The sequence below is a fragment of the Adiantum capillus-veneris genome, chromosome 22 (assembly GCF_014529385.1).
Source record: "Adiantum capillus-veneris isolate H3 chromosome 22, ASM1452938v2, whole genome shotgun sequence".
Taxonomy (NCBI): Eukaryota; Viridiplantae; Streptophyta; class Polypodiopsida; order Polypodiales; family Pteridaceae; genus Adiantum; species Adiantum capillus-veneris.
In genome coordinates, this window is record NC_140952.1 from 46144765 (window position 1) to 46161214 (window position 16450).

General features: G+C 41.1%; 1 protein-coding gene across 2 annotated transcripts; it reads left to right on the forward strand.

Moving 5' to 3' along the window:
* The first annotated feature begins 10010 nt into the window (after positions 1–10010).
* Positions 10011–15160, forward strand: LOC147429269 (putative voltage-gated potassium channel subunit beta). 2 transcript variants are annotated; one of them, XM_086494950.1, is made up of 4 exons: positions 10011–10917; positions 11114–11257; positions 11439–11603; positions 14851–15160. In XM_086494950.1, the coding sequence occupies exons 1-4, from the start codon at positions 10354–10356 to the stop codon at positions 14863–14865; spliced, it is 888 nt and encodes a 295-aa protein (XP_086351076.1). In that variant the 5' UTR covers positions 10011–10353; the 3' UTR covers positions 14866–15160. The 2 variants fall into 2 exon arrangements, with proteins under 2 accessions (XP_086351076.1, XP_086351075.1); XM_086494949.1 differs by lacking the exon at positions 14851–15160 and adding an exon at positions 12683–13012 and having other exon boundaries at positions 10012–10917.
* The last annotated feature ends 1290 nt before the right edge of the window (positions 15161–16450 follow it).

Genomic DNA, 16450 nt, shown 5'->3' on the forward strand with positions numbered 1-16450 from the left:
CTCTCTCTCTCTCTCTCTCTCTCTCTCTCTCTCTCTCTCTCTCTCTCTCTCTCTCTCTCTCTCTCTCTCTCTCTCTCTCCCTCATCTGGCAAGAAACCCTCACTTCGCATCTAGTTAAAATAGCAAAGAAATTCCCTGGTTAGTCTTGATGGGCATGGGCATATCCTCCCATGAGAGTGCTTCAAGGATCTCATTTGGCAAGAAACACAGCGCTCTTTCTGGGTCTGCCTCTGTTGGGCATATCCCGTGATTAGAGCATTCCAAGAGACAGGCTTGTCGATCACTTTTTGTGCTTTTTATGAAGTACACCGCATTTGGTATACATGTCGAGCAAGGAAGTGCCAACCACGACATTTTGTCAACATCCCATGACTAACAAGATCAGCATGAACTCTTTTGCCCATACCAACATCTTGCAACAGTAGGATGTCTCCATCACGTTATCAGATGCCATCTATTATGGTAGTCTCTCTCTCTCTCTCTCTCTCTCTCTCTCTCTCTCTCTCTCTCTCTCTCTCTCTCTCTCTCTCTCTCTCTCTCTCTCTCTCTCTCTCTCTCTCTCTCTCTCTCTCTCTCTCTCTCTCTCTCTCTCTCTCTCTCGCAAGAAACCCTCACTCCGCATCAAGTTAAAATAGCAAAGAAATTCCCTGGTTAGTCTTGATGGGCATGGGCATATCTTCCCAAGAGAGTTTTTCAAAGATCTCATTTGGCAAGAAACCCTCACTTCGCATCTCTTTGAAATAGCCACCACATTCTCTGCGTCTAAAGAGCAACATAGTCTGACATCAACTACAACTCCATTAACCTCGTCCGACGTCTTCTCTGGCTGGGAAACTTCAAAAACCAATAAGGAGCTAGAGATGGCTATGGCCATGGACTGATTGAACATTACGAGCTAAGTCTTTAGGCTTTCAGTATTGCGCTCTACATCTACAAGCTTTTCAGCCACCCAGTCCATGGCAAGCCTGAGCTCCACAACCTCCACCATTGTAGCATCTCACTTCATGTTTGCTAAAACCCGCTCCATGAGGTTACGCTTCTCACTTCTGCTCTTGATTGTTGCTGCTAGACTTACGTCTTTTGCTCCTCTCTTTTAATAGCCCACCTTCATGTTGACTAAAAGTAGCAGTTCTCGAAGTTTAGCTCCATGAGATTATGCTTCTCACTTTTGCTCTTGATTATTGCTGCTAGTCTTGCATCTTTTGATCCTTGCTTTTAATAGCCCTCCTTCACATCTCCAAGAGACAACTTCTGTAAGCAGTCCACCAAACAGCATTGTATGCTTGTATTTTGCAGCCGATGAGATGCCTATCAAGGAGCTTGTTTTGCTGTTCAATGGCTCTGGGAGTGGGATCATAATAAACAGCATGTTCTTGCTGTCAACTGTGTCAAGAAGCCATGGAAGGCTCTTGCAGGTGTCTCCCTTGTGATAAGGAGTTGGTGGATGCTGTACGCTGGGAGCTTGGTGAATGGTTTGGCAAGGGGATCGTTGAGTCGTCGAAGCTTCTACAAACATACCGCATCAAGTTTGCATAACCAGATCAAACCCCGCCGATAGACCTTTGCAAGGACCCTCGTGTCCTTGCAAGCATCTATGCTTGCGGGGATCACCGTGATTCAGCCACCTTTGATGGTGCCCTTGTTTGTGGTCGGAGAGCAGCCCAAGCTCTTCTGGTGACTAAAAGTAGCAGTTCTTGAAGTTCTCCAATCCTGCGTCCAGTATCGCACTCGACATCTCTCTCTCGTCTCTCCCTAAAGTGAACAGCGCGTCCGCTGGCCCATCCTCTCTTGCTCGATCTGGCAACCTCTACTTTTCTTAGCCATGCAACTCGCCACTCTCACTCTTACTTTTGTATGTCAAATGAACCGATGCCAAGTGGAGTGCCTCTCCTTGCGGCGTTTCCAAAAACGCTCTTAGATAATCAAGGTAAAGACAATTTGTTGGCTTGGATAAGGCACCCACATCATGAATTATGTTTCTCTCAAGAATGTGAGACGATGCTAAGGGCGCATCCGCATGGGCAAGGTTTAACACTCGTCTGTTACAATTGATAGGTTCGTTGACACCTGTAATATGTATTCAAGGCTAACGAATGTGTTGTCTTGTTTATATGGATGCAGGTGATGACTCTATCTTTACTTAGGATCGTTTTGGTTAGGCCGTTATCCATCACTTGTCGCAGCTCGACTCTTTCACTTCAGAATAAGTTGTATTTGACTATCTTATGTACAAAAATGAATCAAAGAATAAATTTTTTTTATGCTAATCTTTTTTTTTTTTAATAAAGCCAATTGTCTTTTGAACTGTTATGTTCTTTTATGTATAAGTCTAAAACTAGCAACAAACACTTACCTAGGATATCCTCTGGTGTGGATGACTTGCACACCTACTTGACAATATACCGTTTTAGATGCTTATACCTTATCTCGAGCTAAAGACCATTTATTTTATCTTTCTCTCTTTACCTCTCTCTGCTCATGCACAAGAGTTGGCCCTTTTTCTACTTGTCTACGAGACCAAAAATTTACAAGACGATGAATCTGATACAATGTCGGAGTACCGAAAATAGAAAGAAAAGGTACTAAGTGGACAATCAACACACTCCAAGAGTTCACAGATGTATTTCACGAGTCTTGAACACGAGAGAGAGAGAGAGAGAGAGAGAGAGAGAGAGAGAGAGAGAGAGAGAGAGAGAGAGAGAGAGAGAGAGAGAGAGAGAGAGAGAGAGAGAGAGAGAGAGATCCCATCACCAAACAAGAGAACTTTGTAGCAAAGTGTGTATAAAAAGAAGGCAAAAAGAGATGATCCAAAGACATGAGAATCTCTTTCTGTCTAAGGTCGTACCAGGTACTTCCATGCAATTCTACAAGGTAGACATTCAAAGTGTGTATAAAAAGAAGGCAAAATGAGATGATCCAAAGACATGAGAATCTCTTTTTGTCTAAGGTCGTACCAGGTACTTCTGTGCAATTCTACAAGGTAGACATTCATAATGTCCCCACTTCAAAGTCTCTTCCCTAACTAGACTAGGGTAAGGAGGGTCACCAAATCTATCCCAATTTTGCCCAAAAGCCAAGGTAAAATAGAAATTAACACTAATCTCAGAGATCACAATACAGCCGTTGGCATGCTGGAGGTGTTGTCCTCCACATGATGGTACAAAGTAAAAGTATGGAGTGGAGAGTACACTCTAATACAAAAATCTAGCTGAGGTTTCTTCTCAAGAGTACACAACATTATCAAACCTCACATTTCTCTCCATGGTTCTATGTCGAATAACAAATACTTCCTCTACCACTACATTCTCCTTAGTCACCTTCTCCTTTTGTCTCTAGACTTCTCAAAGTTTTTAACATCATCATGAGGAGTGATATGCTCCTTCTCCTTTGTCAATGATGCCTACAAAAACTGGGTTGGAATATACTAATCACGACCATTCGACAGAGGGAAACTAACAATAGAATTAAGTCTTGCATATGCTAACCTTCTTTGTTATTTTGCTCCTCTTTCTCATGAGAAGTAACATGAAAATGAGAATTAGACCATCAAGCACAACACCTTCAAAGATGCCAAGCAAAGCCACTAGATACTCTTCTCCTCTCAATAATTGTGCGATGTTTTCAGCAGACACATAGTGAGGGCTCTCTCCAGACGCAATCACCTATGCTTATATCTTAAAGGCATGTGGCTCTACGCAAGATGCTAATATGGACACAAAAATTCACGATGATCTTGTTACTCGGATGCCATTGAAAAGAGATGTCGTGCTCGGCACTGCCTTGGTCGATGTGTATGCCAAATGTGGTGCACTTGAGAAAGCACAAATAGTCTCTTCGAATGTATTGATTGCGGGATACGCACAATAGGAGTAGGGCCAAAAATCCCTAAGCTGTTTTCAGCATATGCGAATCGACTATGGTCTAGGATTGTTTGCAGATTCACCCAAAGAGAAGAGAGGATTGCAAAAGCAGCCACAAAAGACATGCTTGTTTCATCCCAAAGAATCTAAATCTTCCTTGGAAATATCCCATGCAAGAATACGAGAGGACCATCTCATTTGTTAAGGAACACAGTATATCATCAATGCAAATACTAGCGACTTGGTGGTGGAACAAAGAAGGAACATTTGACAGTCGATCCACATCAGATTTATTAAAAATATTGTAGATGAACGTAATAAGGATTGAAGAAATTCTTAGATGTCGAACAAAGGGACACATTGAGAGTAGACCACGGTGTGACAATTAGAATATCACAAGCCAACGTATATCAACGGTAATGAGTTCTCCCTTGTGCATTTGCAAGATTTTTGAAATAAGAAAGTCCTTCCAACACTGGAAGAGAAGCATAAGTCCCCCTTCAAAACTAGAGGGGATAAAAGTGGCGGGGGAAGGGCACATTCCCTACGGTATTATTATACATGTGGAGAATGGTGCCAACTCCACACCATACGTATGTATGGTTTTTTATTTATTTTTAAATTGGCCACAAGCATCTCAATGCACGAAATGCATCTTCTTCCATCTATTAAATTTAATGTTTACAAATTTTCTCCTCCACATATTCGTTAATGTCAAATTTCATCTGTCTTGCGAGGTCGTGGAGCTTTTGGTACAAGCTTTGAGGAGAGATGCTACACTGCCTCCAGAATAAGAGATGATATGAGGTGAAAGGTACAACATTGTTCCTCTTCTTTAATTCACAATATATCTAGAGTGAATCAAATAAAGCTTAGGCTGTTTTTAGCGAGTGCATCTCTCCAACTTTAGTCAACTATTCTTTCGTCTCAAAGGCGATGCTTACATTTTGAAGCAAGTGGCATTAGGCAAGACGCTAGCATTCATGATCTAATTCTCAACCTAGATTTTGTTTGTTTAGGTAGGACACAATAGGTGGCAAGCACGCACCAAGGAATTAAATTATCCTTTCCATGAGGGATGTGGACCAAACAACAAGGCAAGATTGTCTTCTGACGAAAAGATCTTTGGATGAGGAGGGTGAACATGGCCTTGTAGGTAACCCTTTAAAGAGAACAAGATCACCTGAGAGATAGATGCGAGGTTGGGCTATGGGACAAAACAGGTGTACCGGGGTGTGTATCATCTAGGTGTGTATCATCTAGGTGTGTCTCTCCTAAGAGCCCTTATAGTATTGGAACTGTCTAGGGTGTAGTCTTGGGACTCTCGATCCTTGAGTTGTAATTGTCTCCCACTCTCAAACTATTCTTGTAGGCTCCATGAGTGCCTCATGTGTATTTGGAGCAAGAAGCACTCTGGAGTCCATAACGTGTAGTACAGTAGGAAAGCCTACAACCCATCAATGTCTAAACCATGTGCTCACTTGAGAGTATCCTGCTAAACATTGGAATGGAAAAGAAGCTTTGAACGATTTTCAAAGCGAAAAGAGCCTCTCTCAAGATGCAATAACCTATTACGTACCTTGAGGGCAATCACTGTCACTTTTTTACTTCTTACCATATACATAGTGAAGCAATCAAGGCATACTAGTTTTTCATTACCTTGATTATGTAAGAGTGATTTCTACCATACTGGAAGGGGAGGTATGCCACTTGGCATGTGTGCACTGGTGGTAAAGCTAAGAATGGGCATGTGTGCGTTGGCGTTGATTTGCTAAAAGTATGCTGAAAAAGCAGTCGCAGCCACCACCTTTCATAGTAGTGTGCACTGTTCTTAGCGTGCAGAAAAGCAAGCAACACGCGCGCGCACACACACACACACACACAGAGAGAGAAAGCAACTGACGTAGAGCAGAAAAGGTTGACGTAGAGCACAAGATGCAGAGGGCGCTGATCTTGGACTGATTTCAATCAGTGTACCTGCCCTTGCTGAGGAGTTTGGAGATTCCTTCTTGCCGAAAGTCGCTTGCAGCCTTGAAGCTCGGTTTGTATCTTTCTACGCAGAATTGCTTTGCAACCTTAGCCCTAGGCCAATACATCTCTCTCTCTCTCTCTCTCTCTCTCTCTCTCTCTCTCTCTCTCTCTCTCTCTCTCTCTCTCTCTCTCTCTCTCTCTCTCTCTCTCTCTCTCTCTCTCTCTCTCTCTTTGATTCGTCCTCAATACCTGCACACTGACATGCAAGCGCTACTCTGCAAGGTCATTGTGTGTGTGTGTGTGTGTGTGTGTGTGTGTGTGTGTGTGTGTGTGTGTGTGTGTGTGTGTGTGTGTGTGTGTGTGTCAACTGCACTCTGAGAGCTTGCTTTTCCATGCTACTGCCGGAGAGAGAGAGAGAGAGAGAGAGATGCGTCTCTGCTGAGCGCTTTTGAAGGATTGTGACCACCTTTTCTACTGTAGCTCAGCGCTTTTGAGGTATTGTGATCCCGCTTGCCTCTGATCAAGCTTGGCAATGACGCTAGCAACAAGTGCCACAAAGCTTGCCCCATTGGATTTCGGGCTCTGCATAATGTCGGCTAGCTTCCCTGTTCGCCTTGGGAACCCAGTCTGCTTCTCTGCCATACATGATAGATGGTCCTGCATATCGAAGAGAGAGAAAGAGATGGAAGAAGCTGATACAGAGTGCAAGAATTAGAGAGAGAGAATGAGTTTCCTCAGATGCCGATATGGGCAAAAGAAGTCACGATTATATTGTTAGTTGGAGGTTGTTGGAAAAAAACGAGGTACTTGGCACTGTCTTGGCATGTATACCAAATGTGGTGCACTTGAGAAAGCACAGAAAGTGCTTGAAGAGCTTAATGTTCGAGGCGGCATCTCTTGGAATGCACTGACTGCTGTTTGCAGGATATGCACAAGAGGAGTAGGGCTAGGAAGCTGTGGACTATTTTCAGCAGATGTGAAGCGAGAGCTATCTCCATATGCAATTGTCTACGTGTATATCTTAAAGGCATGTGGCTCTATGCAAGATGCTGATATGGACACAGAAATTCACAGTGATATTGTTACTCAAATGCTATTGAAAAGAGATATCATGCTGACACTCCCTTGGTCGATGTGTATGCCAAATGTGGTGCACTTGAGAGAGCACAAATAGTGCTCGAGGAGCTTTTTTTCCGGAACAGCATATCTTGGAATGCACTGATTGCGGGATACACACAACAGAAGTCTGGCTAGAAAGCTCTAGGCTATTTTCAGCAGATGCACAGTGAGGGCCTTTGTCCAGATGCAACCACCTACACATGCATCTTGAAGGCATGTGGCTCTACATAAGATGCTGATATGGCACAAAAATTCACAATTTCTTTGTTCGTCAAAGGCTTTTGAAAATAGAGGTCGTGGTTGGCACTCCCTTGGTTGATATGTATGTCAAATGTAGTACGCTTCAGAAAGCATAAAAAAGTGCTTGAGCTGCTTCTTGTCTGGAATGTCGTCTCTTGGAACGCACTGATTACGGGATATGCGCAACACGAGCAGGGACAAAAATCTCTAGACTGTTTTCAGCAGATGCAAAGCGAGTGTATCTCTCACCATTCAGTCAACTATAATTTCGTCTTGAAGGCATCTGATATTACCATTAAGAGAAGGACAAGACCATCACTCTTCTTCTCGTAGCTAGCTAACTCCTTTGCTAAACATTACCAGTGCTTCAATCACTTAGAGAATTTTGATAGCAGCTCATCTGGCTCTAACTTAGTGAATACTCGAACTTCGTGGAGATTCCCGTTGATACCACGTGTGGCTCTCTGCTACATGCTGTAGGTTTGCTCTTTTGTTTCCTCGTGTTGAATGTCGTTTAGGCCCAATGCCAGTGTAGGGTGATCTCACAGACATGCGTATGCAACAAGTATGCTGTTACGACTCCAGTAAGGCCCTCCTCCCTTCTGCTTACTACTTGCTATCATGTCAACATATTTAAGGTTTTTGATTGCCTCGTTGACAGTACATATGGGGTGAAATTGGAGAAAGTGATGGAGAGAGAGACAAGATGTTGCTACAGATTGAAAGAAAGTTGACCAAGCAAGCCATTCCAGGGCTCCCCTACATCAAGAAATTGTAGATGCTGAAGCAGAAATTGATTTTCTTATTTTGGCTCTAGCTGAACATGGGATCGTTGTAAGGGTAAGAGGATTCTCCTGTATGATTATTCTGCAAAGATGATCTGCATTGGGATACCTGATTTTTATCTTAATACTTGAATGTGATGGAGGTGCTAGTATTTAGAATGAGAATTCTGTGGCTATGTTGCAAGGTATGAATGTTTTAAAAGATCTAGAAACAGCACAAGTTGCTCTCAGCTACTTTGTGTCTGTGCAATAAGAGTAATATTCAAAAGCTTCCAGAGAAGATATTGTGCCTCTGTCAATAAGGCTATTACATCTCTCTTTACATAAAAGAAGCTTTTATGTTCATATTTGCTCTCCTTTTCACATACATTGTAAATACTTGGCCATGGGACCACATGGTAATTGCTTTATTCTAAAATCGTGTGACCTTGAGAGCAACATCTCGTTATTGGACAAACCAGAACTTGTTTAAATGTATCTTGTGAATCCCGCCGATCAAAAAAGAGGGTTGTGGGGTGTTTGGGCAAAATATTGTGTCGCTGCACAGGAAAACAGATATCAATGCATGCAAAGAGAGGGCCTTTGTCCTGATGAAATCACCTGCGATTGCATATCTTGATTGCATCAAGCGAGGGCCTCTCTCTTGATGCAATCACATGCGTGTGCATCTTGAAGGCATGTGGCTCTACGCAAGATGCTGATATGGGTATAAAAATTCACGTTGATATTGTTGGTAAAGGGTTGCTAAAAAAGTTATCGTGCTTGGCAATCCCTTGGTTGACATGTTTGCTAAATGTGGTGCACTTCAGAGAGCACCATAACTTCTCGAAAAGCTTCCTATCCAGAGTGTGGACTGATTGTGGGATTTACCCCACAAGGGGCAGGCCAAAAAGATCTACTCTGTTTTCAACATATTTGAAGTGATAGCTCTGGTCTGTTCTCAGCAGATTAGAATCTATGGCCTCTCTCATGATTGCAAGATTTTCTCCAAAAGGGCAGCGTAAGAAAGCTCTAGGCTGTTTTTAGCAGATGCGAAGCAAGGAATCTTGGAGAAAGATGTCATGCTTGGCCGTATTTTAATCAATACATATATCAAATGGGGTACCCCAAAGACTACGACTTTGTGTATGTGTACATGTGAGCCTATGAACGAACAATATAGAGAATTCAACATCATTCGACATGTTTGTAGAAGTTGCAGAATGGATGACGATGGTAGAATGTATACTGGTGGAAAGGTGGCGGAACAATGCAAGGAAGGTCTACAAGCGGCTCCATCCAAAATTGTGCGTTGATCCACACGACCGATACCAAAGGTACACTTATATTCCGTATTTTGATTTCCTTTATGTGATCTCAAAAGTACTTAGATTAAAGCATGTATACATTAAAACAATAAATTAACATCATTTTTATTTAAAAGATTGTAAATGAGGGTGACAAAGGCTGAAGAATTTTTGTGATGCCCAACAAAGGGACATGTTGATAATACGCCACGGCAAGGCAACGTGGAATGATACATCTCTTTATAAAACATTGGTAATGAGTTCTTCCTTGTAAAGCTGTATTATTTTTACAATAAGAAAGTCCCTCTAACATTTGAGGAGAAGCATAAGTCCTACTTCAACACTGAAGGGGATAAAAGTGGCGGGGGAGAGGCACGCTCCCTACGGTATTATTATAAATGTGGAGAACGGTGCCAACTCCACACCATACATATGTATGGTTTTTTCTTTTTTTATGGGCACAAGCATCGTAAATGCACGAAATGCATCTCGTTTTGTTTTTATTATAATCTGGAGCTATTTACATTCATACATCTTTTCATGCAAAATCTCATTTGTGATGCGAGGTCATAGAGCTTTTGATGAAAGCTTCGAAGAGATATGTTAACGAGCCATCAACACAAACTATGCCATGAGGTAAGAGCCACACCATTATCACTTTTTGAATTTTTACATTGTGCAATCATGGCAAACTAGTTTGTGATACGCGGACAAGTTGTTTCTGAATGCACGGACATCACACCAAAATGGGCAGGCCAACAACGGGAGATTTGGGCAGGTATTACTACGGGATGGGACAATCAACTAACCCCTTCAAAGCAGAAGCTATGGCGTCGTGCATCGACTTTCTGCGACCACCCGCGCTTGACTTTCTGGAAATTTAGATACTCACCTACATTTGCTGCACCTGCAGGCCTTTCTGTTCTGATTTGCTACTTCCTTGAGTGCGAACTCTCCTAAAGGGGAAATCCTCTGCAAACACATTCTATCAGAGTCGAACCTGCATATTGATGGTGCTTTTTGTGCGTACATGCTTCCTCTCTACCAGCATTTTTCTCCGGCTACCTGCTCATTGATCTTCATCACTAGAAAATGCAGTACAGACGGCTTGGCCGCACCGGATTGAAGGTGAGCGTCTTGTCTTACGGCGCATGGGTAAGCTTTGGAAACCAGGTTGACTTGGAGGAGGCCAAGATCCTTCTCTCTCGATTAAGAGAGTTCGGTGTAAATTACTTCGACAACGCAGAGGTGTATGCAAATGGGCAAGCTGAAATCATAATGGGGCAAGCGATGAAGGAGCTTGGATGGATACGCTCGGACATCGTCATTTCCACCAAGATCTTTTGGGGAGGGCAGGGTCCCAACGACAGGGGCCTCTCTCGCAAGCACATCATCGAGGGCACTGTGAAGTCTCTTCAACGGCTTGATATGGACTATGTCGACATCCTTTTCTGTCATAGGCCCGACGCTTCCACCCCAATTGAAGAGACTGTGCGAAGTATGAATTACGTCATTCAACAAGGCTGGGCCTTCTATTGGGGAACTAGTGAATGGGATGCCAGACAGATAACTGAAGCTTGGGAGGTTGCAAATAGGTTGAATTTGATTGGCCCTGCCATCGAGCAACCAGAGTATAACCTCTTCGCACGCTACAAGGTTGATTTCAAGTCAATAGAGTACACAAAGCCTTTCATCTCAAAATGAAAGCTGTTCAATGTTTGGTTTACCTGTCTACACATTGTAAGAGAAAAATTAGGCTCATAATGTGGCATATGCTCAAGAATTGTATAAACACGCACAAAGATGGTGTGTGTCTTGGGAAATCCTGACATGTTTCTCGTCACATTGATAGGTGGAGGTAGATTTTGCACCCCTCTACAATAAATTTGGGATGGGACTTGCAACGTGGAGTCCCTTGGCATCCGGCATTCTCACTGGAAAATATAATCATGATAGAGTACCACATGATAGCCGATTTGCGCTAGAGGACTTTAAGGTATGAATTCTCGCATGTTACCATATATTTACCTTTGTTTGTGTCGCAATCGTTCATGATTTTAATTAGCTTGGTGATGGTGAGGTTTGAGCTGTGAGGCAAGAGTGATTGTGCAAAAGAAACAGTTAGTCTGCTTGCGAATTGTCATTCTGAAGCTATGGCATTTCATGACTTTGTGCAGGAGTTTGCTAGAGCGACTCTTGTAGACGAGGTGCTTCTTAAAGTCGAGGGTTTAATCCCCATCGCATTGGAGTTAGATGTGCCCCTTGCACAACTGGCAATTGCATGGTGCGCCCTCAACCCGAATGTCAGCACAGTGATCACTGGGGCAACAAAGGAGCACCAGGTAAGAAATCTGCACCCCTCATAAATATTTCAAGGCTAGATGTGAGTTGTGACATCTTTAGCAACGAGTATTGTGGAGAGTTCCATGCTAGAGCCACCACATGCTACTTCCAAAGCGACCCGTCGTTTTACTATTTGCGACCGCACTTAGTTGGTGAATTACATACTGTTTATGCATATACAATCACACAAAGGACTCTGTTGTGTCCTGGAATACATGAATCCTACACCATATGTTTCACATTGTTTTCGCAAGGACCAGTTCCTACACATTTCAATTGGCATATTATAAGCTCAAGTATGGAATGAATTTAGATGTTTTATACTTTTCAGCACAGCACTGATTAGGGGCCTGCATCCTAAGGGTAGTGCCCTTAGGATTGAGACTTCCCTGAGCGGCCCCCTGATCCCTCATCCACGAACCCTGTTAGCAAGAGACTCGCTAATCACCACCCAAACGTTCTGTATAGGATGAGCCCCTTGCCTGCTAGCATCCTTTAGATTTGGACCCTTGTCCTGTCGCTTGGTCTTTCGATTACCATAATACATAGACAATAGTTACAGAGGAAAGAAGACACAGCACTGATCACTTGCACATTCATCGGGTGAGTGAGGAAGCGTGGCTCTTCTCACTTTAAACTTATGCATTTAGCTGCATGTAACCTGGGTCAGGCATTTTCCATGGAACCCATCTTACTCTTGAGGTATTAAATGTGTAGACACTTGAAGAATTCGCTATGGTGTCTTTCATTTTTTAACACTCCAAAGGGGTCCATGGATGTGGGTTATATCATACTTAGGCAAGGGACATGAACCATTGGCCAAGAGTTACTCTTAGGCACCGCCGTAATGAATATACCAACTCCAAAACATTTTTTCTTACTTGCTTATCATGAGGAAAGGATGCTTTTGCTTGCTTTCCAACATCATGGAATAGCAAGGAGTTAACAATGACATCCTCAAGTTCACCCATTGGGAATGCGAACCCACAAAATTGTTAGTTGAAACTTGATATGCTAGAGGCTAGTTATTAAGAAAAATGACAAGTTCATAATTGTATGTTGTCCAAAATGTACCCAGGTTATACAAAACATGAAAGCATTGGATGTCATACCACTGCTTACTCCTGCCATTCTTGAAAAGATCGAGGCTGTTGTTCAAAGCAAGCCACAAGAACCCGATGTATATAGGTGATTGGCCCTTTGACACTTGGAGGGTTTTATTTGGCCAGTGAAGTACAACTTTCTTGTTAAAGACCACCCCGTTTCAAGATTCTTACACAAGAAACAAATGGTTCATGATTTATCCACAAGCAAGTTTCTCAATTCAAGCTCAGCATATGAATGGTGAAGCCTGAAGCAAGCGGAGGAGCACTAGTGAAGCTTTTATGGAGCAATTAAAAATTTGTTTTATATCGTGTGTTAGTGATTCCATGTTCAATACGCCATTTCAAGCATGGTTTAGTGCAATCCCACCCTTAAATTTTGAATTTGAGCTACCAAATTTGGAGAAATTTAATGTAAATCTATACTATATATAAAGTGGGGAGGGATTCTGGCAGCCCCTCTCCCCGTGCGTATCTCTCTCGTGTTCGATCGGGGCTTAGGCGAGAGAGAGAGAGAGAGGAGGGGGGGGGGGGGGGGGGGGGGGGGGGGGGGGGGGGTTGCACACGTACAGACTAGCAAGAATAATAAGTTTGACTAAAAACAATCAATAGTGTCAAGTTAAGGGGGGACAAGGGAGAGTAAGTTTAATTAAGTGCTTACAATCACCTTTAATTTTTTTAATTGTATAATCTATTTTTAAATAGTGGCTCCTATTGGCTCACCTAAACTAAAATATTAATTAATGGATACCTTCAAGATTCCCTGTGTCCTCATCGCTTAGCTCTCCTCTTGCTCATATCAGCAAAACCTTATCCTGCATGCTTTCCTACCCATGCGTCCCTACGAGCTTGCAAATATGTCTTCTCTGCAAGCTTGCACCTAAGATTCCCCACCATTCATGGACTTGCACCTGTAGAGCAGTCTCTCCACGTTATCTCCATTATGCATGTGTCGAGGAAGGAAGGAAGAGTTGGAGAGAGAGAGAGAGAGAGAGAGAGAACCGGGGAGGGGATTCCTTTCGTCCTATGCATTCTGAAACCTCTCTATCTCTGCTTCGTGATAAGAGAGAGAGAGAGAGAGAGAGAGAGAGAGAGAGAAGAAGAAGAAAAAAAAAAGAGATTCTATTCGCTTATGTCTTATGAAGCGTCCCTACCTCTGCTGAGAGAGAGAGAGAGAGAGAGAGAGAGAGAGAGAGAGATTTAATTGGGAGACATGGCCTCTACGTGGCATGCCTCCCCCTTCTCACTCCTCTACCTCTAAATTTCCTCAGGCATCTAGTGGGGCATTTTTTGATTTTTTTCTCTAACTGGTACTCCCTACTCACAAATGGTTTATATATTATGAAAGGCTCTACTTGAATAATACGGTAAAAAGCGCACATTGCACATCAACATTTTGAAATAAAATAAAAGAAAAAGAAAATAAAGATATTAAAAATTAAAATAAAAAAATATTCTAATGTTTTCTTATTATAAGAAAAGATTAATTTAATAAGCATAGAAAATAATAAAACAATTTAGTGAAATGAATTTTTTTGAAATCCTTAAATGAAAGGACCTTTTATCAATACCTCAAACAATGTTCGAGAAAGTCATTTTTGTCTAAGCGGCAAGTTTTCTTCGTATACAGATGCAAACTGAAAATTTGCAAGATGTTTGGACTATTTTCTGGTATATTTAATCAAGTTTTTTTTTCCTTTATCATTTTTCGCAACCGGTTAATCTTAGTCTTCAATCGGCTCAAGGCTAAGCTCAGACACACCTTTCTCAAGCATTGACCTCACATCATGGGATCAAACTCCTATGAATATATTGTCCAATCTTTTGTTCTCTAAAGTCTTTTTCAAGCATGCCAAAAAAGTAAATGCAGCTTTGTAGAATTTTGAGACTTTTGAGGTCTCAGAGGGACACTCATCAATGAAAATCGAACGACCTTCACCTTTTGAGTATGAAGGCCTTTCGCATGATCAATGTTGGTTTTTGAAGGAGAGAATGAAGAAGTGAAGAAATAGGACAACCACATGTTGAGGTTGATTTTATTTTGAGATACAATTGGAGATTTTGTTAATGTTTCAATTGGAAATTGAAAGAGCAAATATAGAAGTTATTTTTTAATTAAAATAGAAGTTGTTTTCTTAAGCAGATTCCAAAGCTTTAGAAGGGGAGGTAGGCAAGGCAAGAGGGCTCTCTCTCTCTCAGGGTACATGACGATGTCAATGGTTTTGCATCTGATAGACAGTAGAGAAAATGCGATTTTTTGACTAGTGTAAAAAAACAAGGCCCGAATGGGCAAACATACATGTCATGTTTAAAAAGGATAGCAAGCGGTGAGTTTCAAACCCATGATCCCACAAATTAGATTTAGACACATCAAGCCAAATGCCTCGCTACACTCACTCGATTGTGTACTCTCTCTTGGCTCCGCCAATAGTTAACAAGTATCCTTAATTTGGGGGGTGCCCGCTTATTGGGCTTTACCATAAGGAGGATACATTTGATGTCATAGCATTTATTTATTTTTGGTTTTATGATTTGTAAATGGGTCTTATGTTTAAAAGGATCATTAGTGGGTCCTTTCTTCATTGGTTTTCTTCTTTGTAAATGGATCGTTTCACTTAAAAGACTAGTATGTGTACTTCTCATCGTACAATTGTTGCAGAATGCCATAGGGAAAGGTTGAGAAATTATGTACATTTTGTGTCATTGATAGAAAGATTGTTGATGGTAGACAAGTGTCCTCTTTGATTGAAAAGGAAGGTGTTATAAAGATTATATCTTCCTTTTATAATGTAGATAGGTCTTTCCATCATTGTAACTTGGTCCTTTCATTTAATGCTCACTTGATTTCTTTTATTTTGTCGTTGTTTAGTTCGTAAATAGGTCCCTTCATTTAAGGATCTAATGACTTTGTTTTCAACTTTCTTATTTAAAACATACCTTTTTTGTTGTAAATTTTTCTTTCATTTGAAGATAATTAAAAGTTGAAAATTACATAAATTGTCCTTAAATGAAAGGATTTCTTCACACTAAGAATGAAAGAATTATAAATTGTTAAAAAAATTATAATCTTTTCATCAAAATTATAAATTTTTAAGAATTTTCTCACAATCAATAATGTTTTTCAACTTTTGGTTTTAACATACAAATGCTACCTTGTTACTTTAGTGTACATGTATCATTATTAGGGATTAAGTTTAGGCATTCCCAATATTGATAAAATACATTTCAAAGGAAAAACTCATATATATGTGTCACATGTAACACTTGATCAAGAGAATGTTGCAAAAAGAAAAATGCCATTAATTAGTCACATTCATGAAATATTATTAATATTAACTTAAATTTTCACACAAAATTACTTAGGCCTATCATTCCTTTAGAAATGTTTCTATAATCTAATGCTCAATGTCATTTGATCATACTTCAATGTGATCTAAATGTCGATATTAACTCAAAAATCCCAACAACCTATATTGAAATAATCACATTGGTTTCTTTACATAGTTCACTATAACATTTATCTCAAAAAGTAACAAATTAAATTTCCAAGTTTAACCAAATTTGGTCAATAAGTAGCTTCTTTATGTTTACCACTGAAACAGCTTGACCTATTAGTTACCTTTTGCCATGTATCTATTGTACCCTTTATGATACGCCCTTTCTACAATCCTTCGAAATATTTGATGTGAAAAAATAAATTTTACAAACATAATCCTCATCTACTTTTGTATTACATTTCCTTA

Coding starts and splice junctions, on each gene's coding strand:
- LOC147429269 (XM_086494949.1), top strand. CDS start 10,354: ATGCAGTACAGACGGCTTGGCCGCACCGGATTGAAGGTGAGCGTCTTG. Junction 10,918..11,113: donor ACCTCTTCGCACGCTACAAG/GTTGATTTCAAG, acceptor TCACATTGATAG/GTGGAGGTAGATTTTGCACC. Junction 11,258..11,438: donor TTGCGCTAGAGGACTTTAAG/GTATGAATTCTC, acceptor GACTTTGTGCAG/GAGTTTGCTAGAGCGACTCT.